We start from the raw sequence: 25,364 nt of genomic DNA on the forward strand, positions 1-25,364 counted from the left end.
ATTCCGAGCTACTGTGGTCTCATGTCATCTCTTTAATTATCATTGAAATTCTAAAAGAAAGAGGTAATAAAATTTTTAAAAATTGTATTATCTACACCCTGAAAGCTTCAGAAATACTCACTTTGGGGAGGAGAAAAAAGATTCACACTTCAGAATATAATTTCCCCATAGTTGGCAATGTTCTGAGTATTGTTTTCTGAGGTCATTCCATTCATTAGAAAAAAAAAAAAAATAGGTCTTCTGATCCTTCAGGGTATCGACTGTCACGGCAAAACTTTATATAGAATACAGAAAAATCTGTATTTGTATAAATCTGGGAAAGGGGTCATACTGAATAAATAAATAAGTTATCCTCCTCACCACTAAATCTTTACCAAAATTTCTAAGTATCTACTTGAAGAGATGTGCTTCAACTCCTTTTTATGCTGACTTCTGGTCTAACCAAAGTCTAAGGAGTTGAAGAAAAATGCAAGAAAAGATAAGCAAAGGGACTAGCTGATGCATAAACTGAATAATCCAAAGGCCCAAACAGTCTACACTTACTGTATTAGGTTGTATAATTTGTAATAACAACATCTTAGCTACAAGAATAAGATTTAATTAGAACACCTTAGGAAGTTTTACTTTATAAAGTTACAACAATAGATTTCAAAATTATTTTTAGAAATGTAACAATAGGAAGCTTTGACAATCACTTTGGCAAATCACTTTCATTCAAATCTAATATTCCTTAAACTATAATTTCTTCCTTAACCAGGAATACAAGAAAATGTTTGTTTTATGGTGATTTTATTTAAATAATTAGAAGAGATCGATTATTCAAAATGAAAACAAACCTGGAAATTTGCTTCCAATCTCATATTTGAAAGTAAGTAAAAATTCTGTGCCAACACATGAAAGGAAAATTTACCATTTTTTTCATTAAAAAAAAATTCCGTGGGGAAGGGATAGTAATGCTTGAGAAACACTGATGTCTCTTGGGTAATTTTTTTAAGATAAAATGTTTTCATTCAAAGATTTTAAAATAGAAAAAATAAGGCAACTAATTCTGAGGAAATCCAGGTTCTAAGTTAATACATTTTTTGGTTAATTTATCAAAATTCATTCTGTGAAATTACCAGCATGGACCACACCAGTGATAGGTTAAATGCCCACAATGTATCATACCAGCAATTTTAATATTCTAATCATTTTATGAGATTGAGCTAAATGTTCTGTCCAGATAAAAGGAATTCCCTTATAACTGAGTAAACCAGTGTGGTTGCCTGCTTTAACCCAATTTCTTCTGGAGCTGCAGAGAAAAAAGTACCTATCTGTATTGACTATTGAAGACAACACAGTTTACAAAGTAATACTGTGCTTTGATTTCTAATGAGTTACCTAGTGATTCTCCCAGTTACTCCATACTTGAAAATCTGCAACAGGACTGCTTGAAGGAAGAAACAAAAGGACGACTCCCTATTTGTCTCCAGGAGCCTGAATGGGTGATCAGTTGCAGAGATTGTGGAACCCAAATCTGTATTTTCCCTCTACTTTTTGAAATGAAGTATTACCATCTATTGGTACAGTTTATCCTTTTTGACCTTCCTTTTGATTCCAGTTTTCACCGAGTCAGCTTCTTTTGGTGTGGTGGCTCTGCGGCCCTTTGTTGCAATAAGGGTTAGCTGACAGGAGAGAATGTGGCTTCTCAACCCCCAAAGCAATGGGCTGTGCCCCACAGGAGGGGAGAGAAAAGCTCTGCTTCGTTGCCTGGGGACCAGAGCCTCTGTCACTGGGTGGTGGAGTGCGGCAGCCTTGCTCTGTGCCCATATACATCTGGGGTTCATTTCTCCATGACGGCCGTTGCATTGTGCCTATACAAAAGGAAAAAGAAACTTGAGCATCCACATCATTCACAATGTCCAGCAAGAGAGGCCCTAATAATAGTGATTGGCGAATAGGCCTGAAAGATGAGACACAGAATGAATCCATTCTCAGACTATCTGGACCCAATTTCTAAAAAATTAGTCTTGGTTGGATGAGAGGACTCAAAGGCTGTGCTACCTGACAGTCCTCTTTGACTTTCTCTGTGCACTTCTCTCCCCTTCTGGGAGACTTGAGAACAGAGCTCAGGTTTTCGATGCACTTGTATGCCTATTCCCTAGCATGGTACTCCGCCCGTAGCACGATGCTAACTTAACCTGCACCAACTCATGTTGGCTGAGGTCAATGCATATGGTTCCATGGATCCACCACTAGTACAGCCTGGGTTTTAATGGGTTTTCCAGGAGCAGAGCAGGAATTGGCTCAGAGCGAATTTCGATCTTTTACCTCATTCTCCTTTCCGTTTCCCTACTTTAGATCTCTTCGTGCACTTTCACCTCATGCACTTAATGAGACAGCTGGCCATGATTGGGGGTTGTGATTACTCAAACTGGGAGACAGTTTTATGAATGGCCCACAGAGAGTGAGTCAAACTGTAATAGAGTGAGCAAAAAGGGAGATATTCTAATTTTTTCCTGTGTACTCAGCTAACCAAGTCCTTAGTTATTTTCTGAGTTTAACAACACCTTGGTCAAATCATTGTGCTACTGATTGACTGGAAAAATTATATGTATCTCTACATTGAATTACTTTTGTAACAAAGAATTACGTGCTTTTAGCTCTTCAAGAAAAACTAATATATAACTATAAGATATTCTATTACTTTCTAATAATGTTAGTATTAACAACAAAACCCAAGCAACTTTTGAAAATGCCGAATGTTTTCATTATGAAGGTAACAACACTGGGAACAGTTTATATATAAAACTACATTTATTGTTGTTTTAATATTCAATTCTTAAGTGTACCTTAATATCCAAGGCCTTCATCAAAGAAAAAAAAGTTCTACTGAATTTGGGTTACATGGCAATGCACACACGAGACAGATGTAGAATGAGCTTTTCAAAACAAGAATCCTACGTTCTCTCTATGAGGAAATCTGAAGAGAAGAGTAAGGCAACAAGCATATTTACAAAGGGCAAACATCAGAAAATACAAGCAGAGCTGAAGCCCCTCTCAGCAGAGAAACTGTTCTTTTTGTTTTCTTAAGATTTTATTTATTTATTTGACAGACAGAGAGACAGTGAGAGAGGGAACACAAGCAGGGGGAAAGGCAGGCTTCCCACTGAGCAAGGAGCCCAATGCGGGACTTGATCTAGGACCCTGGGATCATGACCTGAGCTGAAGGCAGATGCTTAACCGACTGAGCCAGCCAGGCATCCCAAGAAACAGTTTTTTGTTGGTTCCAAGTTTCTTTGAAACTTTCTTTAAAAAAAAAAAAAAGATTTTATTTATTTATTTGACAGAGACACAGCGAGAGAGGGAACACAAGCAGGGGGAGTGGAGGTGGGAGAAGCAGGCTTCCCACAGAACAGGGAGCCCAATGTAGGGCTCAATCCCAGGACCCTGGGATCATGACCTGAGCCGAAGGCAGACGCTTAACAACTGAGCCACCCAGGCGCCCTCTTTGAAACTTTTTTTTTTTTTAATTTTATTTATTTGACACACAGAGAAAGAGATAGCCAGAGAGGGAACACAAGCAGGGGGAGTGGGAGAGGGAGAAGCAGACTTCCCGCTAAGCAGGGAACCCTATGCGGGGCTCAATCCCAGGACCCTGGGATTATGACCTGAGCCGAAGGCAGACACTTAATGACTGAGCCACTCAGGCACCCCATCTTTGAAACTTTCTAACCACTTATGATTCAAAACGTGCTCAACCTTGTCCTCTGAGTTATGAAATAAAACTGACATCTGAGCCCCAGGCCCAAGATGTTTATCATCATGTAACTCTTGGCAAAAGTATTACGTTAAAGGGTATCTAATTCCATTTCCACCTGACGCAGATTGAGTCCCAGAGCAGCCTGAGAACCCAGGTTGATTATATGGACCTTCTTCCAGTAGCTTGCATGGACTTCACAGATGACCAGGCATCTGGCTGAGGGCCAGCCCTTGATAAGACGTGAATGCTCCCAAATCCCCAGGAGGACCCCCAGATCAACTTAAATTCACAGGAACCTTCCTACTAGAACACAGAACACATTTTCTTAGGGCCATTTATAATTTCACCAGATCTATACCTACAGCTACCAGTACAGATCCCAAACCCCAAGAATGACCCCAAAACCCAACCAAATTCAAAAGAGAGAGTCACTCATTGTGTGCTTGCTCAAAGTGATCCAGCAGACTGGTATGTGACCAGAGTTTTGAGTGAACATGGTAACCTCATGCAAGATAAGAATCCAATCCAAATACAATTCTCTAAGGCTCTCTGGCATTTCAATACAGCCCAGCTGCTCACATAGCTTATACATGGTTTAACTATTGTGTCTGTGCTTCCATGAGACTTTCCCACTCGGGAAAACATTCAGGATCCAGGTAAAGATAGCCACTCACCTGGCTCCGGAGAGGAGAACTGGCTGACATCTGCTGGCTCACCATCCTTGAGGGCCACAGGTTGACTTCCATTCCTGAGATTTGGGTGTTCCTTTAGCACCACAAACTACAGAGAACAAAGGGAGGGAGGGAGGGAGAGGACATTGCCATAATTCATCAATTATCTCAACATACATGAAACCAAACTCTATGGCTTCATTATGTTCGTCGTATGGAAGGTAAAAGCTGAAAGGCCCTGGCAAATTTCTTTCTCTTGCTAATGAAAGATTCAGTTTTCAGTTAGGAGCCTTATGTCGATTAAGGCAACTAGGCACTACCAGGACCTTTACTGAAGAATCTAGTCTAATTCTGGAATCCCAAATGTTGGGTCATGGATCCCAAGGATCGCACTCTTTTACTTTAAGCAATCCAAGAATCCCTAAGTGTTCTAAGCATTGCCCAAAGACCAGACAAATAAGATCTAATATGTATGTATGTGCTCCAATTTTTCAAATATGTGTGTGTGTGTCTAGTTAATAAAATTCATTTAAACATGCTACCAAGTTCTGAGTAATTTGGGGTCATTAATGGGTAATAATAACTAATAGGAGAACTACTATTTTTCAGGGATCCACCAAATGCTTTTTCATAGTTGAACACATTGGGTACAAGAATTCTAAAAGGCAGGCCCAGAATGATTCAGCATTTCTCTTTGGTCAAAAAAAAAAATTATTTTTGTCCTTATTATATTACCCACAGTTGATTGGGCACTTGCCATGCAGGCTGACCAGAGTCCACTGGCCCACATTCACACTAGATTTGATACTAAAATAGATCAATGAAAAAAAGAATAGATCAATGCTGTAAGTTATCTCATGCCCTAGGACAAAGAGTGCAATTTGCAAAGTCCTCCCTCACCAATCAGTAACCCAGCAGAGGGACTGCCCCAAGATTTTAGCTGATCATGCTCTCTGTTGGTTCAGAAATGGGCCCTCCACAGGAGGAGCCCATAACTCAGAAATACAATAAGGAAAAGGGAATAGGAAAAAAAAAAACAAAAAAAAAAAACCAACCACCTCCCTGCTCGTATTTCTCTTTGAGAAAAGTGTAGGAAGAATAACGACTGGAGTCAATTAGGGAGAGAAATGTTGGCGAATCCCATGAACATGTGTTTTCATTTTCTTATTTTGCACAATGCTGATTATCCTTCACTGCTTTCTCTTCGTTAATGGTCTCCCTGCAGCAACATATTGCCAAATCAATACACAACCCACTGTTTCAGGGCACATACCCATTATTTCTGACTAAGGTCAAAATCCAGCCCTCTGCACTGCAAATTTCCCAGCCATATGTTTTTCTGCCAGAAAAACAGAGGTCCTAGAAATCTGGGCTGTGGTGGGGAAGACAGCTGATGGAACCAGATTCGGTTCTGCTGCTTCTCCAGCTAGTTCAGATGCTCGGCTCTCTCCCATTCCCACTGCTATCTGCAGCAGTGGCTGGTGTGAATGACAATTATGGTGGATGGTTATGATGGTGAGGGGGATGGAGCTCAGCAGCCCGAGTCCTCCTACCACAGCTTTGAGCCAACAAGCTGCTAATGACAGTGGCCAAGTGTTTTAATTTTTTTTTTAAACTAGATACAGATTGTTTCTCCCTCCTTTCCATGATTTCAATACCATGAATTAAACTTGCTACCCAAAACCTGAAAGAGACACCATATAGACCGACAGGCACAATATAGGTCATTTAGAAGTCCACAGTCATGAGGGCTTAAGGAACTGAGGACCTTCTGTAGGTAAGTCCACCCAGGAGCACACACTTATGGAATCCAAAGATACAGAAGGGATCTCAGAAGCCATCTAATCCAAACCCGTCAGTGTCCTGAAGAGGAAACAGGAGTTCAGTGACTTGCTGAAGATTAAGACAGCCAATTAGGGGGTGCCTGGGTGGCTCAGTTGGTTAAGCATCTGCCTTCAGCTCAGGTCATGATCCCGGGGTCCTAGGATGGAGCCCCGCATCGGGCTCCCTGCTCAGTGGGGAGTCTGCTTCTCCCTCTCCCTCTGCTGCTCCCCCTGCTTGTGCTCTCTCTCTCTCTCTCTCTTTGACAAATAAATAAATATTTTTTTTTAGAAAAGACAGTCAATTAGTAGGAGGGTCAGGCTAGACTTCACATTTCTTATTTGATTTTTGTATTTTAAGTATTTGTAGTTTAAGTCCCAGCCAGAAAACAAGTATACACTGAATGCCTCTAAGAGGCAGGATCGGCAATCCCCGATTCAGTAGAAGCATGGCCACAAGGAAGCTCCTCTCTGGGAAAGCACAGTGAGTGGAGGGGGGGTTGAGGACGTGGTCGGGAAGGAGAGACATGTTGCCTCTACTCCTCCAAAACATCTCCCTAATAAACTTTTCCCTATTCACCCACAGGTTTCAATCCCCCATGGACCTGCCATATATTCCAGCCTCTTCTGCAATTCATGCCACACATAATACCAGCAGTACACATTGAACTACTCAAGTTGTCACTGACAGGTGCCTGGAAATGGAAATTCCAACAGTTTCAAGGGAGCTTAGCCTAGCCCAAGCTCGCCCTATATGGTTTCAAGATCAGTTACTGAAGTGGGTAATTTATGAAGCATTTTGAACTTCCCAATCTCTGTGCTTTTTGGAAAATGTATAGGTTTTCCAGATAAAATACAAGACACGTAGCTAAATTTGAATTTAAATTTAAACATTCACTGTAAGTATGAATTTAATGAGGCATTCTGTATTTTTATTTGCTACATCTGGCAATTATTTTGCTGTTGAAATTTGGTATTTAAAATGTATGTGAAGAAAAGAAATCTTAAGAAAATTAGAGCATCAACTCCATTTCAATAAAGTAAGTTAATAAACAAACACAATAAATAAAATAAAAACAAACACAAGGGGAAATAATAAAATAATAAACAAACACAATAAATAAAATAAAAACAAACACAAGGGGAAAAAAAAAGAAAGAGAAGTAGAGCATAATCTTGGGCTTTTAAGACATCAATTTGAAAGAGACTACCTAAAAATTGGGAAAGGCTTTTCACATAAGCCATAAGAAGCTACAGGATAGAAAAAAAAGAGAAAAAATGAACTGGGATCCATATGAAGTCAACTCCTTGCTTCATGTACTTTGGTCACATTACCCAGGTCTGGGGACAAGAGGCCATCCCGGCCTCGCTGTCTGTAGACCTGCTACTGCAAACTTCTCTGCTCGACTCTTCATCAGGATTCTTTAAATTTTTTGATGGCAGCTTCTTAGTCCTGCAATAAAGCCAAAATGTGAGACAATTTCAAAACCAAACACAACTAGTAGCCCACTCAGTGATGGTCAGGCACAACTGCTTTTGCTACTGAAATGTAGGTACTTAAAATGTCTGAGAGAGAAGAAATATTAAGAAAACTAGGAGCATAACTTTAGGTTTTCTAAGGCGTTCTTTTCTGCAGAACTTCCCAGATATTTCACTTTTTCCAAGGTTCTGTGAGATGCCTGGGCTCCTCCCGCTAGTTTGGTGCCCCCTCCTGCTCAAAGGCATCAGACGCACACAGAGAGGCATCTGAGGACCCAAGAGAATACTATCTCAGAGTTGCCAAGCTAGGAACTAGAACAGGTCTCTTGCCTCCAAACCTAGCTTTATAAATACTTATTTGTTTCACAAACGCAAAGCACAAAGTCTATAGAAGGCATGGCGTCATGCCCTGAGGGGAAGGGCAGTAAAGGGAGGGTTTTCACCTGCAGAAGGTAGTACAGGTATTCCCTACATTCCCAGAGAACTGGGGCCATTAGTTAAGCGGGTCATGGGTTATTCAGGGTTAAATTAGGTAATTCTACAAAGTTCCCTTCTGCCCAAAAGTGTTATGGCTCAATAATGTTGTACAGTCCAAACTGTAACAGTACACACGACGTCTTTCGACACTGATGATAGGGGGAGATAAAGTCCTTTGCAAGAAAATGGAAAATGATCCCCTCACCTTAATGTAGTATTATTTTTTTAGTTAAATGTTTTTAAATGTTTTTGCTCCACAGTTTTTAACTTTTACCTTGAAATTACTGAAAACACAAACCCCAAGGACCTTCCAAGTGAGGGAAAGTACTGATTCTCTTGAACAGAAGTTAATACTTTGCGGGAAATTGACTGAGTGGAAGGCAGCCACGCAAAATTAACTATGCAGCCTATGCGGGGTGTGGGGGGGAAGCAGGTGATGCCTAAGAGAAAAAAAAGTGGAATATAAAAATGCATTATGCTCAGTAACAACCCCATAAACGATGTAGATATACTGACAAGGACTGTAAAACCACTGATACTTTAGAGCCGTGAAATCCTCAGCCATTTCTTGTTTTCTTTTACTCTTATTGCCCCTTTTAAACAAAGGTGGCAAGTGTGTAGAAAAAGTTCATCTCGAGGAGGCAGGCGTTCCCTTGGGAGGTGCTAGAGGGAGGTTGAAAGTGCCAACGTAAAGACAAGGTCACCTGTAGCAGTGAGCCCCCCATAGCCCCAGCAGCAGCAGCAGGACGAGCCCCACCACGCCGACGATCACCACGGTGACTTGCTGCTGCCTCCCCTGGCCAACGTGGCGCAGTTCCCATTTCAAGTCTCGGTGCTGACATCGCTCCCCCACGTAGCCAAAGACACAGCTGTAAAAACACACAACAGAGGTCAGTGCTAAGCCCTGGCCAAAAACCACTTATATATTTTCAGATTCGATATCCGGCTGTCTTTCACCCTCTGCATTTCCAGACTCAGCTCTTGAGAAGCATATGGAAAATCCATCAGGGGTCAGTTGAGAACACTCTGATTTACAAGTTAATGCAGCATGGACTTCCCCCTGTGGTCTGTTTGCCCTGGGATTGATGAGGGATTATTTGCATACCACCTCTATAAGGCACTGCAGAACATTGATTAAAGATCAGCTTCTGTTAGGCTAAAATCCTAAGGAGCTACCTCTAAGACCAACACAAAGCAACTCTGCCTTAAGAGCCAAGAGAGTTTTTGAACAAATGTTTGGCCACATTGCAGAGAGTATAGGTCAAAGGAAGGAAGAATTTGAAGGCAGAGTCCTTCACTGGAGACCAGGCTTATAAAAGTGTGCGTGTAGTCTCTGAACAGGAAGTATAGCCTTGTTAGCCAAGGAAATAAAAAATCACCACTGGCCCAAGAGAAAAGGTCTCAGTGGCGACACGTGAACGTTTGTATACTTTCCTCAAGGGAGAAAAAAACTAAATGGAAGAAAAGGGGCTTTCATGGTGTTTCGTTAGTGAAACCCCTAACTAGCATTACCAGCCACCACCACACGCTGCAAACACGTAGATAAAAGTAAATGAAACAATGCTGCCATCTACTGGGAATGTATACTTCCAGAAATCACGGGATCTTGGGTACAATTGTATTCTACTCTTCACAAGAGCTTCAAAAATAACTTATTAAGCATTTTGAGCTGCTCACTTGTTAGGAATTTCCTACCCGCTCAGCGCTGGGTCAGCTATCTATCCGCACCTCATTCCAAAAGGACCTGAAGGAATGAATGCCCAGGGAATTGATACTGGTCCTCCCGGTGGGAAGAGACAGCCCGGAAAAAGCATGAGATGAAGCTGCAGAAGATCTAGATCCTAGTCCCAGTTCTACCTTGAGATGGTCGTAAGAGCATTGGAAAGTCACTTTAAGAGAGAAGAAGAATGAAACTAGCATTTAAGCACGCATGTATCTGACTGACACTGTGCGAGGCACTTTTACGCATTTTACTTTCAAGAGCAGATTCCCATTTTACAGATGAGAAAAGTGAGGCTCAAAGCAGTTAAGTAATTTGTACCAGGTCATACAGCTGGTGAATGGCAGGGATTTTGTTGGTTGGTTGGTTGGTTGGTTGAATATAGCTGACACACAGTGTTACATTAGTTTCAGGAGTACAATGTAACAATTTGACAAGTTTATACATTATGCTCTGCTCACCACAAGTGTAGCTGCCATCTGTCCCCATATATCACTATTACAATATCACTGACTATACCCCTTATGCTGTGCCTTTATTCCCGTGACTTACTCATTCCAAAACTGGAAGCCTGTATCTCCCACTCCCTTTCACCCATTTTGCCCATCCCCCCACCCCCACCGCTCTGGCAGCCATCAGTTTGTTCTCTGTATTTACAGGTCTGATTCTGCCTCTTGTTTGTTTATTCATTTTTTAAGCTTCCATATAGAAGTGAAATTATATGGTATTTGTCTTTCTCAGTCTGACTTATTTCACTTATCCTAATATATTCTAGGTCCATCCATGTTGTCTCAAATGGCACATCTCATCCTTTTTGTGGCTGCATAATATTCCATCTCTCACACACACACACGCGCGCCCGCGCACACACACACACACACACACCATCTTCCTTATCCATTCATGTATCAATGGACACTTCAGTTGCTTCTACACCTAGGCTATTGTAAACGATTCTGCAATAAACATAGGGATGCACATATCTTTTTGAATTAGTGTTTTCCTTTTCTTTGGGTAAATACCCAATAGAATTATTGGATCATATGGTATTTCTATTTTTAATTTTTTGAGGAAATTCCATACAGTTTTCCACAGTGGCTGTACCAATTTATATTTCCACCAACAGTGTATGAGGGCTCCTTTTTCTCAACATCCTTGCCAATACTTGTTAGTTTTTGTCTTTTTGCTTTTAACCAGTGAATGACAGGTTTGATCCAAATGGTTTTCTGATTTCAAAGCCTGTGTTCTCTCTGCTACATTGGGCTACTTCCTAAAAGGGTTTTATGCTCTATGCACCCCTGAAAAGCTATTCTTCTAGAACGGATCATGAAAGAGATGATAGGATCTAAGTGTAGGAAGTATAAAGGACCATCACGTTATTCCAGGCTTTCCTGGATACTGTTTTAATTCTAACTATCTTTGGTTATAGTCATTTATTACCAATGCCTAGCAGCACTTTTAAACTGTTGGGTGTTAATCTCAAAGACTTTGGGGTCTCAAGGAATATGCCAATCACATGGGCAAGAGTCCTGGGGAGCAAAGGCAAGCTGTCATATTGGGGCCTCCCTGAGCCATATATGTCCCAGAGCAGTTGGCCAGCATTTCACATGGATGGGTCCCCCACTACTAGTTCTTTGGGTTATTAATTAGTTCTGTTAAACCAAGCAAAAGATTTCTGGGTTTACTTATTCAGATAAATTATTCAAATCTGAGTTTATTTGGTCAAATAATTTCAAGAAATTCTGGACTGAAGAAAGGTCAACAAGACTTTTCACATTGTGGTGTACTATGATCAAGAACTGAGGGCTAGAGTATGTAGCATTTCTCAGACTGATTTGACCACACAACTCTTTTTTCATGAGACATTTCACAGCACTGGTGTTGGGGCAGCTTGGTCTAAAGAAGACCTGGCCAGAAGCATGTGGGTTGGTTCAAAGCCAAACCAGAATGAATGAGGACCTCCTCTTAGCTCAGGAGGCTTGGTCTTCTGAGATTCTCCAGACCAGGGAACCTTTGAGGAAGACATGAGGCATAGAGACTTCAGTTCTCACATTCTCTGCACCCCAGGCAGCCAGGGGATCTCTGTATCTAAGGGGAGCTCCCATTGCTTTCGAGCAAGGAAAGAACAGCCCTTTATAAACCTTCTCATGGTCTTAAGAACACTCTGCAGAATGATGCTGATGAAGTGTTTCTAATAAAAGTTAGAGTGGTGAGCACTCCTAGAGATGTGTTATTATAGAATTTTAAAAATACAAGGTGAAGTCATCAAGACAAAAGGAGGAAAGGGTTGGATGTCTGATTAAACCACATTTTTATTAAATGTAGAATTCAAAAACAAAGTTACAATCTAGATTAGTGGGACCTCTGGGTGATATTTTAAATACTGCTTTTGATTAAAGGTCCTTAAATGTGAGTGTTATCTCTAGTTTAATCGTCATTTTGTAGCAACTCATGTTTAAAACATTATCAGGGAATAAGATATTTTCATCAGGAGTTAATGACAGAAAGAAAAGCAGCGTACTAAAGAGTTCATAAATCATTTAATGAATTGATGCTATCAGGTCAAATGAAAATAATGTACTAAATGCAATTCGTAATTGTGAAGTACCCTTCACATTACTGTAATGTCTCTTATAATCTAAAGTTAAAGTATCATCGAGAAAAACAAACCGTGATCTAATAAAGTAGGATATTTATCTTCACAATTTCATTATTTAGGATAATTAGGAACCATGAACAAGAAAAAAAATTGATTCTTTTTATCAAAGTCAAGGATAACTATTGTGAAGATTGGACTTATCTTACGTTAGAAAATTACAGCATGCAAATACGAACATGAGGGTAGAATTCTATGAGAATTGAGTCATTTTCACTAATATTCACGAGCATTTTTCATTACTTTTGTCTAGCTGACATGATTTATAATGCAAGGCCATTCACTTTGTCACAGAATATAACTTGTTCTAACAATTTAGACTATGTTTCTGCTGATTATTATTCATAAAATAATAAAACCCTTTAAGCTTATAGCAGCTATTCCTGAGGATCAGAATATTTTATCACCTCTTCCTCAGGCATGGAGAAATTATCAATGAGTCAGGAGTCTAGCCACGGGGGGCCTATTTATTTTTCAGGACCTATCAGTTTCCTCTGATTGACTTGAAAATACAAAATCCACTAAAAGTAAAATCTGATGCAGAACTAGATATTGCCGCAAGGGAAATGTTTTCTGAGTAAGTACGGTGGGAGGACCTATAATTTCAGGTCACCTTAAACCTACTTTTCAGTTGACTGTGCACACTGTGAAACCATCACGGGGACAAAAAAGGAACAAAGAGAAGCAGGGACTGCTTCCAGCAATTGTTACTAAGTAACAGAAATATAAACACCAACTACTAGAAACTGAAGAAAAATAATTTTTTTTCTAGTTTTGAAAATTGAAGGTAAGAAGTCCAGTGTGTATATATAACACTTTTGTAAATTCAGAAATATATTGTAGATGTTCTCCACATATGAGGCAGAAAATAAAGTTTTAAGGAATTCTTTCACAAACCTAAGTTTTTCAGCCAGAACAAGAGGTTTAGTCCCCAGATTGTACCAGTAGTGACATCAAGTGAAGTAAAAGGGAAAATCACCAATTCTTTAAATGTATATTTACCATTGGCAGCTTGGGGGCTGGGGGATGATATGCAGGGAGGGTGCAGGACGTATGTACACACACACACACAATTTATATATGTGTGTTTATATGTTTTTCCCTAGCAAAAACCGAATTACAGAAAAAACTCCTTGAAACGAATTTTATGAATTAGCTAAAAGGTATGGACTGCAGTCTCATATCTCTGTGCCATCACAAGGACAGCTTGACTTACTTGCATGCATATCTGTCAACTGCTTCGATGTACATACACACACCGTTATAGAGGCAATAGCCGTCATAGGATGAGGGGCATTCCCGGTAACCATTTCTCACAGAAGGGTGGCCATCCTCCATGAGATGAGAAGGAGATGTAGAGTCTACAAGAATCAAAGACATTACTTTTACTTTCTGAAGTGATTAGGCCTTTCAGGGGTCAATATCCGGAACTAGTCTCTGTGAACAATTTGTGATCTAGTGTCTTTTAGTGACAGGAACTCAGAAGCAACTCTAGTTTTCACTTTCCTAACCAGACTTCATGTCATTCACCATGAAGCCAGCCATTCTTTCTTTAGCTTCAGTATTGTCTGACATAAAGCATACTGGAGGCAAGTAAGAGAATGGTCAATTCTAAATTACTGCATGAATCCTGAGTCACTGGTCTCATTATGAAAACCATCTGTCATCCACAAACACCCACCAATGATGTGAAGTGACAGCTAGCTTTAAGAGGGTCTCACTGAACAAAATCTCTCTTTATGGTTTATAAACTACCCACCAATATACAGCCCCTTACCCCCAGTATCCTGGAAGCCTCAAAAATTTCTCCCATATAATGTTTTTCTTCGAAAAATGATGTAAATATCAGAGGAGCCCTCAAAGACAAGACTAGCAAATCTGACAGAAAAGAAATGTTACCATAACAGAGGGAATGTCAAAGTGGTAAAGTCCCTTTTATTGAATAGTTCTCTGCTCATTAAAAGGAAAACATTAGGGTGTGTAGCTGACTATATAAATATTAGCAGTCTTTCAATACTATAGGAAGAGCAAATTATCTGAGAAAAATAATGTGTTAAAAAAAAGAGACCCAAATAAGTGTGGAAATTTCCCTTCTTAAGATGTTTCCTGCTTGCAGAGCTGAAACAGGTAAACAGCTAGGAGGTGGTGGCAAAAGAGCCCCCGATCCTGGTTTCCAAGGTCTGGGTGAAGCCAGCTCCCCTTCTGGGGTACAGGTGGTGAGAAGATACTGCCATTTGGGGAGAGCCTCAAGGAAGCAGAAGTCAACCATTAACATTCAAAAAGAAAGAAAAAAGAGCTGAAGTTCTAATTCAGATCAAGAAACACTAATTTTTTAAGGTAATATTTTAAAAGCTTTAAAAGTGATTCAAAATGCTAAGGGTCCAGACATCCTTCCTGACCTGCCTTGACCTGCAAAGTTTTTCCAGCAGCCCCAGAAATCAACATTACAAATTAAGACATTAGTCACATAAAGAGAACCACCTGTATTCCCACCTTTATTGAATTGTGAATAATAAAAAAAGAATTTCTTCCAGATGTTATCAAATTAAGAAAACTTGGACTACTTCACATTCCCAAGCTTAGCATCCACCTAATCAGGAACGTAAACTCACCAGCCGGGTTGAATCGAATGATTTCTAGACTCTCTAGAGCAAATACATTGGGGTATAGAATTTTCCAGAATTAAGTCCCTTCCTTGGGCCTAGACCACCCACCAACCTACCAGTGCATATCCGCCCAGGTTCAGACAGGCTGCCGGCGCACATGCAGGTGTAGTTTCCCTCCGTATTTGTACAGGTGGCATTCTCCCCACAAGTGTGTATGCCCAATCGGCACTCATTAATATCTGCCAGAAACAAAGGAGTAGGGAAGAGAAAAGTAAGGTGCAGAAGAGGACAAAGGGTTATATTATTGGAAAAGCCAACATTCTGGGAGGGGAGCATCTTCAACCTCTGCCATGCTGCATGCTCTCAGAGCCTCTGTATTTTTTTGATTAAAAAGTTCTATCATGGGGGTGCCTGGGTGGCTCAGTCGTTAAGCGTCTGCCTTCGGCTCAGGTCATGATCCCAGGGTCCCGGGATCCAGCCCCACATCAGGCTCCCTGCTCTGCAGGAAGCCTGCTTCTCCCTCTCCCACTCCCCCTGCTTGTGTTCCCTCTCTCACTGTGTCTCCCTCTGTCAAATAAATAAATAAATAAATCTTAATAAATAAATAAATAATAAAAAGTTCGATCATGAATGTTGGACACAAGGATGAACTGGATCCCTCAGCTGCCTGCCCATTCAGGTGTTCTAAACTCCTGAAATAAGGCTGGATGATTTCCCAGTGCTTGGGAGGAAAGGAGACATCCCAACACACAGTTCAGTGGGAAGGTTGGAGATGGGTAAACTAGCTCTAGACAAACATTTAGAAAATCAGATCCGAAAGATTCATTCTTAACTGTTGCAAATAGACATCCAGTCATTGACATACATGTTATAGCAAATAAAATATTTCTGCATAAATATAAACTAAGTCATCTCTTTCTTTCCCAACTACCGATGTTTTCTTTCTCAATTACCACCAGCCTAACATTTAAATCCTTCTTCTCCTCAATTTTACATTACTATAAGAACAGTCTCACTACATTCCCTGCATCCCGTATCTCCCCCACTCTACTCCTAAATACCAGTGCCAGATTAACGTCCTAAAGCACATCTCCCATCACTGCACCCCTTGACTCAAATGCTCTCTCTTGCCTACAGTTGAGCTGCCCAATATGGCAGCCATCACCATGTGTGTGTGTGTGAGCACCTGAACTGCAGCTGGTCTACACTGACATATGCTGTAAGTGTAAAACATCTACCAGATTTTGAAGACTTAGTACCAAAATAAGAAAGAATATAAAATACCTCAATGATTTTTATGTTGATTACATATTAAAATATTAATATCTTGGATACGTTGGATTTAATAAAATATAAAAATTAATTTCACCTGTTTCTTTGTACTTTCTGTAATGTGGCTATTGGAAAATTTTAAATTATGTAGGTAGCTTATATTATAGTTCTACTGGATAGGGTTTGTCTAGAGAAGTAAAACCCTAATGACTGACCCTCAGCTTCTAGTCTTCTACATATGTAATCCAACCCACCTGTTATGAACTGAATTGTATCTCCCCCAAAATCTCTATGTTGAAGCTCTAACCCCCAGTGTGACCATATTTAGAAATGGGGCCTTCAAGGAAGTAATTAAAGTTAAATGAGGTCACAAGAGTGAGGCCCTAATCCAATAGGATTGAAGTTCTTACAAGAAAAGGAAGAGACACCAGATCCCCTATCCCCAAACCACAGCAGAAAGGCCATCTAGTTTACATACACTATACTTAGTGCTCCTGTAGGCTATTCTCCGCCCCCAAATAGACCTGTCATATGCTCATGCATGGAATTCTCCCCGTTCCTTCCCATTTCTGCCTAATGAAAATTTACTCATGCTCCAAGGTCCATCCACAGTGATACTTCCTTCATGAAGTCTTTCCTAATACCTCAAACAGATATTCTTCCAGTTGGGAACTTTCATTGTAGTTTTTACTTCCTTCATAATGCATACCCCTTTTCACCACTTCTCACAGCTCCCTGTCTCTCAGATCCTACTCTTCTCACAAGCAAGCACTACCTCCATCATTCTGGTGTTCCTCACACTAATGAGTACTGTGTCTTTGCACTAATAGGTGCCAAATAATTGTTTGTCACATTGAACTGCTGCTATCCCAAATGACTCAAATTGAGTCTTTTTTTTTTTTGCTTACTTCCTGTTGTAATTTCTATGAAATCTCTATAGTCTCTATATCTCTATAATTTCTATAATCTCAATGAACCTTGAGAGTCAGAGAGAGCTTTTCCAAGAAGCAAGAACAAAGATATACTTTTAGCCAAGAAATACAACCACTCCTAAGAATAAGCATAACTTATTATTTTTGTGTGGCATTTATTATGTTCCAAGCATGGTTTAAAGCACTATAGCTACATATATCTGGAAGGAGGAAGGAAAGAAGGAGAGCAGGAAAGAAAAGCAGAGATAGTGGGAGAGGAAGAGGGAAAGGGAGACAGGAAGAAAGGCAGGGAGAGAGAGAGAAACAGGAATAAGCCCATTCTTCCATGTGGCGTGAGGACTCCACGCCAACCAGGTACGCTGGGCCGTGATACCCTTTTGCATGTTCACTACTGGAAGGAGGTAGGCTAGTAACAGAGAAACAGAGTTTAATAAGTTTAAACATCCAAAAAGTATGCCTTCTTTTCTCTTCAAAGTAAATTAAATAGAAAGCCTGCTTGTCTAAATTATCTATGAGCCTAATTAATTAGAGCAGTAACATTTTCCTAACTGACAGCCAACTATGTGCTGAAGAGTATTTACAAGTGACTGTGGACTCCACAAAACTAATCTGATAAAGGTCTGATTTAAACCAGCCAGATCCAAAAAAACTTGGGAGTCATGACTGATGTTTCATCTTTAAGCTCAGCATGTGGGAGGAAGCAGTACCAGTTCAGTTTCTTATCAGGTCATCTGCCCCTCACTGTGAAAAGATTTGTACGTTTTCAGAAGGCAAAGAAAGTACTGGAAGAGACATGTGAAAGTCCTGTTAAACTCCCGGTAAGCACTTCACTGGGCTAGGATGACTTTAGGCAGGTCCCCACTTGTGGGGTGCTACCATGTTCCTGACACCTGGCAGGGTACGAGACATCCACTGAGTGAGCTCCCAACCCAGAAGCCACACCCAGACCTTGGCAGAGGACGGTGATTACGAAAGAGGTCTTAATCACTCTTTACTTGTATCTAAATGTCAGTGTCTTGAATCTCCCATCTACTGACGCTCCTCAAGAGCCGCCTGATGAGCCCTTTCACAGAACCACTCCCCCTTTCCTTTATGCACAGAGCAGGGACCTCCAACAAGCCTCCATCAGATCAGCTCTGCAGTTCACCATGGCTCACCTGCAAAATCCAAGGATAACGAAAATGCTGTAGGACTCCCCCCGAACCCCACGATGGCTCAAGGTGTGGAGTATTGATGAGCACTGGCGTCACTCAAACGTGAGAGAAAGAATTTGGAAAGCAGAGGGGCCCGCCACCTCTGCAGGGTCTTGAAGCTGACTAGTCCCATCCTAACACAAGGGCACAACCCTGACTGTTCATCCAGAATTGAGATATGTCAGTTTGAACAGGTCACGCAACTTCTCTTTTAGTCTTAACATGTATGGCACTTAAATTATATCCTGTCTTTTCTCGACCCACCACACCCACAGTGTTTCCCAATCCTCTGAGGCCTGCCTCCAGGCCCCTCCCTAGGCACACACGCTCTCTTACCAAGACAGTGAATTCCATCACCTCGGTAGCCTTCCAAGCATCGGCAGACATAGCCACCTTCAGTATTGACACACTTGGAGGTGGGAGGGCAAATTGTGATGCCCGTCTCACATTCATCCATATCTGTGGGCAAAACGATGAACTAGTGAAATGTGTAGACAATCCTGGCATAAATGAGAATCGTAGGAAAAAATAAGTATAAGCTGACATATCATCATTCAGCCACTCACAGATACTGTTTGCAAATGTAATGCAGACTCTGCATCTTGGTCATAAAGTTCATTTCCGAATCAATTTTTACAGATTGCTTAGGTGTCTGCTTAGCTAAGTATGTGTAAATAAATCAGATTGTGCCAGAGTTTCAGACCATAAAAACTGAGATTTTTACAGTAACCACTAACTTAAAATTTCAAGGCATTTAATATAAAATGGAATCTATCCCAGCACAATCTATTTATTAAACTAAAACTTATGACCTCAGGTTTTAGGGGGGAAAGTTGTGTTTTTATTGTAATTGGTGAATTTATAAATTTGACTCAAACTCAAATTCATGCTTCTGAAGCCAATTATAAAATTTTCTCCTTAATAGCAACTGCATATATTATATAATTCTAATACAAACTCACTGTAATAGAACAACATACTATATGTTTCATATACTCTATATATGCCATCCTTTGTCTTTTTAACTAATATCAAATAATTTATTCCATCCTGCTGATTACATAAATCCTCTGGAGCTTTTGAATCAGTATTATCTGAAAGAATGTTTCTGGTTCACTATTTTCCAGATATGTGTATTGGCCTTTGCTCTTACCAAAACATAGTTTTCCATCCCCAGTAAATCCTTTCAAACACTGACATGTGGCATTTTCTCCCTCTGAAACACACTGAGCCTGTGTACTGCATCCCACAGGACCACAGTCATCACCATCTGCAAACAGCGAGAACCCCATCAGATTATTTGCAGACCTTAGGGGGAAAATGGGCTTGAATGTTTTGGGTTCTACAGAATATTCCAGCACTTTCTTTCCGAGTTCTGGGACAGCCTAACCTCCAAAGAGAAACAATTAGTTGACCTGTAAGCTATATCTATATTAAAAGGTCCATAAGCTATATGCTCCCATTTACATGCTTTCAGTAAATCTTGAGTCTTAAAGAACTATTGGTGTTCAAAGAGCCCTGTGTGAACTTGTTTATGATTTTTTAAAAAGCATTTGCTTTTTTAAAGCAAACTTGAACTATAAAATTTCCAGGAGTAAATGGACTCAAATATCAAACCTTTTATTGTTTATTTGAGAATTCTCAACCATTATGACTTACGATAGGGGTCAATATATTCTTATCTCCCCAAAAGACACAGACTAATATTTAACAAGTAGATCTGTGTACCAACATGGCAGAGACACAATAAATAAGAATTTATTACAATAATACAAGATATAATAAAAAGATTTATTGTCAATGTACTAAAATTATGTCTCATATATATGAGAATACGTATGTCACAATGTATGTTTATTGTCAAGATTTATGCAGTGACTTGCAAACCTCAAGGCACTTTTACAAAGTCATGAACCATATAAACTAAATGCTGTAAATGGATCATTTCATTTCATACTCCATTGAAATGCAAATCCCCCAGGGGACAGAGCTGCATGTTGAGCCATAAACATGAGCAAGTTCTTTTTTTTTTTTTTCTTTTGACTACTTATATATATAATCATTCTCCAAATGCCACAGTTGGAGTTGGGGGGATCTGACATACCACAGCAGGATATAAACTATCATCTCTCTCTTCACTGGTAAGTTTGCTCATCTGAGTACAGAAGAGGTAAAAGAGCCTTCTAAACTTGCCCATAAATTAAAGAAAGTTAGATGATCTAAGTAGGATTCAGGTTCCATGTGAATGCAGACATTGGGTAATTGCATTTGATTTGCTTAGCTATTTGTGTGAGATTTCTCTTGTGGGAACACATGCCCTTCATTCTTGCTTGGTCACCTCCTGTCACTCATGACTCTTCAAGATGGGTAAGTTCAGACTAAATCAATTATCCATTTGATCTGGCATTTATTTGGAAGACTAGCTCTCAAGTCACAAGGCTTGTTCAGTGTATAGTGGACAAGATCCAATTACCCAAGACATTTTAAATCACTTGCAGAATTGCCTTAAATTAGAATATGATTCAGGATTTATTTGGTAACTTGCAAACCCCAAGGCAGCTTTTGCATAATGAAAAGCAATGGATATTCCATTGGGGGGTGGGAGATGGGCTATAGCCAAAGTTCTTTCTTCCACAAGTTAGCTCTGGAAGGAATGAGTGCCTGGGCTTCACATCCCTCTTCTCCAAAATATGGGTGACACTTTTTGTCCAGTCTACTTCACATGATAATTGTAAGGACTTGGGAAAAAAAGTGATTTAAAAAAAAAAGACTTGAGAATAATAAATTTTATACATATGTAAATACGGATGATAAAGAAGAAGAGTATTGTGACAGTCTGAATCAGAATTAGCCTTATCACACTAGAAAAGACTCTTGGGCCTATTAGTTAAACTACGAAAATTAATTTGTAAAAGTACCTGTTACATGAGAGCTGAAAATACAGTGATGGAGAACACAGACAGGGTCTCTGCTTTCTTGTACAATTAGTTACTGAAGTACAGGTAAGATAAGCACTCTCAAGAAACAGCCCCAGGTTCTAAGAGAGCTGAAATAACTCTCATCTCACCTGCTTAGGGGACTAGGAAAAGCTTTCTGCGTGAGATCTGAAGCTGAGATCTGAAGGATACACAGGACTTGAAAGGGTTTAGAAAGAGCACTGTGGGCTGAGAACACAGCATCTGTCTGTTACAGACAAGGCCAGTGTAAGTGAAGCCGGCCATATAAAGTTGAGGACAGGGTGCCTGGGTGGCTCAGTTGGTTAAGCGACTGCCTTGGGCTCAGGTCATGATCCTGGAGTCCCGGGATCGAGTCCCCCATAGGGCTCCCTGCTCAGCGGGGGGTCTGCTTCTCCCTCTGATCCTCTTCCCTCTTGTGCTGTCTCTCATTCTCTCTCTCAAATAAATAAAATCTTTAAAAAAAAAAAAGAAAGTTGAGGACAGAGGGGTGCCTGCGTGGCTCAGATGGTTAAGCATCTGCCTTCAGCTCAGGTCATGATCCCAGGGTCCTGGGATTGAGCCCCACATTGGGCTCCCTGCTGAGCAAGGAGCCTGCTTTTCCCTCTCCCTCTGCCTGCCCCTCCCCCTGCTTGTACTCTCTCTGTCTCTGTCAAATAAATAAAAATCCTTAAAAAAAAAAAAAAGTCAAGCACAGAAAAGCACACACTGAGGCTGGTGAGGTGTGTAAGGACTAGTTCAGCTAGCACCCAGCAGGCCATGTTAAGAATTTCAAATTTTATTCATGAATTTAGAAGAACTCATTATTTTAGTAAACTTGACAATGAAACCTTTTTATGATTGAATTTGTCTTGTTGTATACAGATCTACTTGCTACATAGCAGTCTGTGTGTCTTTGGGAAATAAGAATATATTGATCCTAACCTAAAATCTATTATAGAGTTTTCAAATTCTTTTTAGCATAGACACTTTATTTAAATGAAATCTCACTACAAAATATAAATATGACCCCTTAGCTTAACATGAGTAGAACTAAAACTTTATAGACTAAGACAAAATAGAACCCAATTCAGATATGGAAAGATGAGGCAGTTTTCACAAAGACAGTCAATTTCATCTATTCTGCACAAGATAAAGTCTCAGGTATGAAGCCAAACACAGCCTATTATACAGTATATGTATTCCAAATCTTTGGCCTTCTCATCACTCCCCTATCCCACCCATGTGTCAGTTTACTATCTGTCATTATCTTGGTCTTTGAATCTCCCAAACATGAGTCTTTCAAATTATGCTCTGGGAACCTTCAGGGATCCTTAGCAACTTTTAAATGGTTTTCAATACTGCTAATATTTATTTATACTGTTTTATTCTATCATTTATTTGTCTCTACACCAGACGGTGACCTTGGAGAACAGGGCTATATTTGGCTCATCATCATATCCCTAGTGCTTAGCACAGCATGTAGAAAATTATTAAATAACCACTAAATGAGTAATATTCTTAGTGTGCTGTTTTCTAGACTTTCTCTTGACATGAATTAATTATTTGGTCATAATTTTCAAAAATTTTTGGTAAACTCATTACCTTAATATATCTTAGTCTCAGTTTTCAAATCTGTAAAGTGATGGATTGTGATAAGAATAAAATTAGAACTTATACATATATATGTATTATATATATATATATTATGTGCTTTAAAAAATATTAGAGGGGCGCCTGGGTGGCTCAGTCGGTTAAGCTTCCGACTCTTGATTTTGGTTCAGGTCATGATCTTGGAGTTGTGAGATCGAGACCCATGGTGGGCTCCGTGCTCAGCAGGGAGTCTGCTTGAGATTCTCTCTCCTCTCCCTCTGTGCCCCCCCCCCACTCTCTCAAGTAAAGAAAGAAATCTTAAAAAAAAAAAAAAAAAGAATCAAATTAGAGGGTAAAGTGCCTGGTAAACTCTAAAGCTCCATATAAATTATTATTACCAAAAATATCCACCTCTGTGTATTTTATAAAAAAATCATACTGATAAGTTCTTTTTTTTTTAGAGAGAGGGAGGGAAGAGGGGCCAAAAGAGAGAGAGAGAGAGTCTTAAGCAAGTTCCACACCCACTGGGGAGCCTGATGCAGGGCTCGATCTCACAACACTAAGACCATGACCTGAGCTGCAGTCAAGAGTTGGACGCTTAACCAACTGAGCCACCCAGGCACCGCTGTACGGATAAGTTCTTACAGGGAGAGGTAAGCGGTCTCCAGGGTCTTATACACAAACAAAGTAGTCTGTAGACCACAAAAGTTGGATGAGCACTTTCAGTGTATCTAAGGTCTTAATGTGGAGCCTTCAAACTTATTTTTAGCCACAGATACTTTGTTAAAATAAAATCTTAGAAATATAAATAAATAAAATGTTTCAAAGTAGATCTGCACTGATTACAGGTAGAGAGCAGTGAAGAAGGGGTGAGGTTTACAGAGGTTCTAGGGCTGAGTGAAGCCCAGTTTGAATATAGAGTATAAAAGAACTAGGCTCCCTGAAGTTGTTAAATACTGAAAAATTATTTAGCATCTTGGTGATAAATGTGCAATACAGAAGAACACAATTCTAACATTTGCTGTTTGTAAACTCTGGAGCAGCTGAAGCAACCAACCTATATTTGCTTATCAGTTACTATCTACTTTTCACCCTAATGGAAGTATATAGCTAGATGGGCTAAATATCAAAATTACTAGGTATGGATGGGGACACACTCAAATCTGTTCTGTCTTATTTTTCACCTTTGTTTCTAAGTTAGATTTCTTCCCAAAAGTTTCAGTTCAAAGACGCTCAATGAGTAAAGTTCATGTCCAGTCTAACATGGAATCATCTTCCTCAGGCACAAGGTTCAGAAAAGAAGAAGGACCAAAGTTTAAGTCCAAAGTTTGGCTTCACTAGGTTTGTGTACACTTAGCCAAAGTTAGAGAGCTAATTCAGGATTCTAACTGGTAGGATGGAAATTGTTGGAACCAAAGCTATATTGGAGAACTCCTTATTCATACCTGATACCATGATTTCAGCCACTAGCAAATGCTGAGATTCTGTAATGTTATCTTCAAATCCTGTATTCCTGGATAAGACATCCAATGGCATTACTTGATCTGCTTCACTACCTAGTGAAGGGCAGAAGTTACAGTTACTGTACCTTTTATGATCAAGAAAATTTGATTTAATTTATATTTATGGCTGTTTGCTGGTTGTAAGTTTAGACTTACTCTTACAGTAAGAGCACTCAGGGAAACTAGCAGTGTCCTGATGACTTAGAAAATCTTGCCTGCTATACCATACCCTCCAAGCATCACTCAGCGCAATTGATGGTTGAGGGTCGGGGGAGCCAGAGGGCAAAAAGACAGGACTCTTTTAGGTACTGGCAAAAACAATAAGAGTAGAATACTAAAATCCTTATGGACATAATCAACTCACAGTCACAGCCCACCATCACTAAGGACAAATTAATAAGATGGTCTCCCCAACCTGCCTTCCATATACACTCCTTCACCTTTAGGCTGCTTTAATACTTATTTTAGCCTTATTTTGCCTGTATTTAGAAATGTGGAAGGGCATAAACAAGCCATAATTTAACATAGGTATGGGACCTATGCAATTCCCCAGTACATGGGAAAAATGGATCCCCTAAAACACTAAGTGTGTTCTCTAAGTGTGGTCCATGGACCCTCGGGGCTCCCATTGCACCGAGTCCATAAGGTCAAAACTATTTTTGCAAAATGCAAATACATGTGACATTAGACATTATGTAAGACTGCTGGCATCTCAGCATGAATTAAGGCAATGGTACCAAGCTCAACTAAAGTCATGTTCTTCGCCGC

General features: G+C 40.0%; 1 protein-coding gene across 3 annotated transcripts in view; it reads right to left on the bottom strand.

Annotated features, from left to right (window-relative positions):
* Positions 1-582: 582 nt before the first annotated feature.
* The window catches only part of EGF (epidermal growth factor), a 98,293-nt gene continuing 73,511 nt past the window's right edge, over positions 583-25,364 (bottom strand). Inside the window, exons 14-22 of one of the 3 annotated variants that reach the window (XM_081811996.1) lie at positions 24,540-24,650; positions 19,722-19,838; positions 18,905-19,027; positions 15,288-15,410; positions 13,782-13,926; positions 8,894-9,058; positions 7,569-7,686; positions 4,417-4,522; positions 583-1,853 (exon numbers count right to left, since the gene is read on the bottom strand). In XM_081811996.1, the coding sequence (XP_081668122.1) occupies positions 1,612-1,853; positions 4,417-4,522; positions 7,569-7,686; positions 8,894-9,058; positions 13,782-13,926; positions 15,288-15,410; positions 18,905-19,027; positions 19,722-19,838; positions 24,540-24,650 (1,250 nt within the window). In that variant the 3' untranslated portion in view covers positions 583-1,611. The remainder of the gene's footprint in view (positions 1,854-4,416; positions 4,523-7,568; positions 7,687-8,893; positions 9,059-13,781; positions 13,927-15,287; positions 15,411-18,904; positions 19,028-19,721; positions 19,839-24,539; positions 24,651-25,364) is intronic. The other 2 variants (XM_081811994.1, XM_081811995.1) reach the window with 2 other exon arrangements.

Source organism: Leptonychotes weddellii, chromosome 2 (assembly GCF_054177405.1).
Source record: "Leptonychotes weddellii isolate Sample4059 chromosome 2, ASM5417740v2, whole genome shotgun sequence".
Classification (NCBI taxonomy): Eukaryota; Metazoa; Chordata; class Mammalia; order Carnivora; family Phocidae; genus Leptonychotes; species Leptonychotes weddellii.